This window comes from Apis dorsata, unplaced genomic scaffold (genome assembly GCF_000469605.1).
Source record: "Apis dorsata unplaced genomic scaffold, Apis dorsata 1.3 scaffold_694, whole genome shotgun sequence".
Lineage (NCBI taxonomy): Eukaryota > Metazoa > Arthropoda > Insecta > Hymenoptera > Apidae > Apis > Apis dorsata.
In genome coordinates, this window is record NW_006263873.1 from 154126 (window position 1) to 157889 (window position 3764).

The window sequence follows — 3764 nt, forward strand, 5'->3', positions numbered from 1 at the left end:
AATTATATATTATTGTATATAATTTATGTATATAATTTTGTATATAAATATAAATTATTTTATTAAACAATTTTTATTAATTTCATATACATTTATTTTAACCAATTTTATATATATTTTTATATTTATATATTTATCTATATTTTATATTTAAATTATAGAGGATAATAGAATAAAATTTTAATTATATAAATTATAAATTATATTTTTAAATATTTATAAATATTANTTAAAGAATTGCTTCAATAATTAATTAAAAATAGATATTTGAATAATTATCTTAATAAAGAAATTTATTTTAAAATAATCTTTCTTGAATTAAATTTAAAATATTTTAAAAGTTTGAATAATGAGAAAATATGTTTTAAAGTTTTTATAAATGAAATTATATATTTTATACTTTTATATAAGGAAAAAATATATGTAATATAATTACTTTATAAAAATATAATTTGAAATATAATTTTAAAAATATGCAAATTATATTAGATTGTGTAAAAAATAATTAAAAAATTTTTTTTTTGATTATTATAACATTTGAACTTTTAAATATTCTCTTAGACTATTTTTTATATATTCATATAAGATATTTGAAATTCTTATTGTTCTTCAAAAAACTTCATAATAGCATAATCCTTGTACATTATATTAACAATAATAAATATGTATCATTTTATATTTATTTGATTTTTCAATTTTTATTCAGAAGAATAATATTAAATGAATTAATGTGTGATTAAAAAAAAAGATTAAATTAAAATATTTAAAAACTAAATTAAATAAATATTATAATTTATAACTAATACTTACCATGGAATTTTGTACGAAGGCATTTGTTTCTGTAGAAATCTCATGTGAACTAGAATTGTGTGGAAACATTGGGCTCAGTTCTTCTTTGGCAGGCAATGCATAGAAACCAAGATCTAAGAAATATTATTTATAAATTTATTATTGCTTATATATAAATTATAATATTAACATTTATATTAATAAAATTAATATAATTTTTTAAACATTTATTATATTAAACAGTAATTTATTTTTCATTTTACATTAATTTATTGCTATTTTAATTAAGAAAGCGTACTATTTATAAAATATAAAATTTTTTCTTGTTATTTTTAATTAAAAGCACAATAAATTTTAAATTAAATTTTAAACATATTCATAATATATTTTATTTTTATTTTATACATATTATTTTTATTTTATAATTAAAACTTATTTATTAAATGATGAATGTTACAAAATAAAATTACTCACCTTGTAGACTATCACTATCAATGTGCTCCTAGCTCCATGCCAGTGGAGATCTATAATAATGAAAAATTATTTTAGTTATTAAATTAATATATTTGTATGTTTCACACAATTCAGTATAACTATATCTTTAAAATTAGTACAAGAAAAAATTATTAGAAAAAAAATCACAGAATATTTATATGAAATTATGTTCCATATTTCTTTACTATTACTTTTCTCTTATATATTTTTATTTATTAATAAATTTACAAAGTTTAACTCAATATATATTTTTTCTCAATAAAACTATATTATAATTACTATAATATAGTTTACTATAATATACTATAATTTTTCATGTATAAAACAATTCTTTGGATTATTCTATAAAATAAAATATATAAAATTATAAAAGTGCTATAATAATATAGTAGTTTGTAAAATATCCCAATTTTAAATATATAATATGTTTAAATTCATATATATATATATATTTCTGATTATAATTAGTATCAATAATTATATAATTATAATGATAAAAAAAATAATTCTATAATGGACATCTAAAAGTATTAAGTTAATTAAAAAATGAAATTATTTTTTATGAAAATACAACAAAAGTAGGAAAATTTAACTAAAAATTAAAAATAATTTTAAAAAATATTGCATTTTTGTTTTTATCTATTTATGATTACATTATAAAAATTATATAACAATAGTATTTTGCAAATAATTTATTTTGTAATTTTAAATATTTAAACATATAATATACATATAAACATATGAAAAAAATATAAATTAATTAATAAATAAATAATATATATCTCTATAGAAATAAAGATAATTATAATTCTTAATATATAAGTATTAATATATTATTTTTTTCAATAATTTTCTCTTTTTTATAGCAAAAATTTTTAATTTCTTACGCAAAACTATTAATATATATAATATAAAAATAAAATAATTTATATTATTTATTATTTGAAATTATTTTAACATTCATTTATGATATATATGGATATTAAATTTGATATTAAATATAATATAGTCAATATATCTTACTATTTGTAATTTGTTTATATAATAATCTTTACAAATTTATATGATTTTTTATATTATATGATATATATATTCGTATATGTATATACGCGTGCGCGCACATATATATATATATATATATATATATATATATTTTTTGTTTTTAGAAATATTTCTGTATATTTATTAAATAAATAATATGATTATCATTTTTTATTATTTCTTCTAATCTTATATAGTATAGTATAATATATCTAATCATATACAGTATTTAATTTTTTCACAATTTCTTACTTTATAAATAGTTAATTTTACTATTACAATTTCACAATTTTATAATTCTGCATCAAGTAAAATAATCATATGAGTATAATTTATAAAATGTATTTATAAGATATTATCTATTTCATTAAACTTATGAAACTTATTATTGTTCAAAAGAATCTATTAAGATTAGTAACTTACAATTTATGATTTAAAATCATTATTAATAATATTAGTTTAATTATATAAAACAGTTCTGATCATATAATTGTATCATTTAAATTATAAATAAATTAATGGCATATATATGAATTATTGATAATAAACTAAAGATTTTTCAATATATATATATATATATATATATATATATATATATNTTCAATATATATATATACACACACACATTATGTTTTTGGTTTATATTATTACAATAATTTCTTTTATTACAACAATTATTCATAGAATAATATAAATTCGTCAATCATCAAATAAAATATGGAAAGTTATATGCGCACATTATATCGTAAGTTAATTTATACGAGTGATGTCGTAAATACACATTGAGTACCGAAATGAAAATCATAGTTTCGATCGATATTACCGTTTCACCAATAAGTATGTACATTATGAACTTTGTAACTTTTCAAAATAAAAAAGAATATAGTAACAAATTCAAATAAGTTCTACAACACTATCAAAATGCACAACTCACCAAATCTGTGCGTAATATAAGGTTAGATAACAAGTAGGAGAACAAAATGAAGACGGAATTTGTACATTTCACGGATAATTGCTATACGCATATGTTTCATGTAAACACATATACACACTTAATATAAAAATATTATACAAATATTGCAAAAAAGAATTTTTAATCTATCTCAATTCGCATACATATATGTAAAACAATACATTAATAGATATTTCTAGCAACATAGGCGCCATATATTGTGCACAAGCGTATAGTTCACGTAACGTATGTGTGTACGCGCGCGCGCGCGCGCATATATGGGTAATGCGCGCTATATGTGCGTATTTTACACGCGCGCGCATGTTTCAATATATATATATATATATATATATACACCAATTGTATACAAGTATATGTATATGTATATATATATATGGGTAAATATGTACATACACATTAATATATATAATCTATATGCATATATATATATATATATATATATATATATATATATATGCGCATATAT

At 16.3% G+C, this 3764-nt stretch overlaps 1 protein-coding gene across 1 annotated transcript in view; it reads right to left on the reverse strand.

Annotated features, from left to right (window-relative positions):
• The window catches only part of LOC102671551 (protein Gawky), a 22498-nt gene that overhangs the window by 18100 nt on the left and 634 nt on the right, over positions 1 to 3764 (reverse strand). Inside the window, exons 2-3 of the mRNA XM_006622507.2 lie at positions 1264 to 1313; positions 811 to 923 (exon numbers count right to left, since the gene is read on the reverse strand). Of these exons, the coding sequence (XP_006622570.1) occupies positions 811 to 879 (69 nt within the window). The 5' untranslated portion in view covers positions 880 to 923; positions 1264 to 1313. The remainder of the gene's footprint in view (positions 1 to 810; positions 924 to 1263; positions 1314 to 3764) is intronic.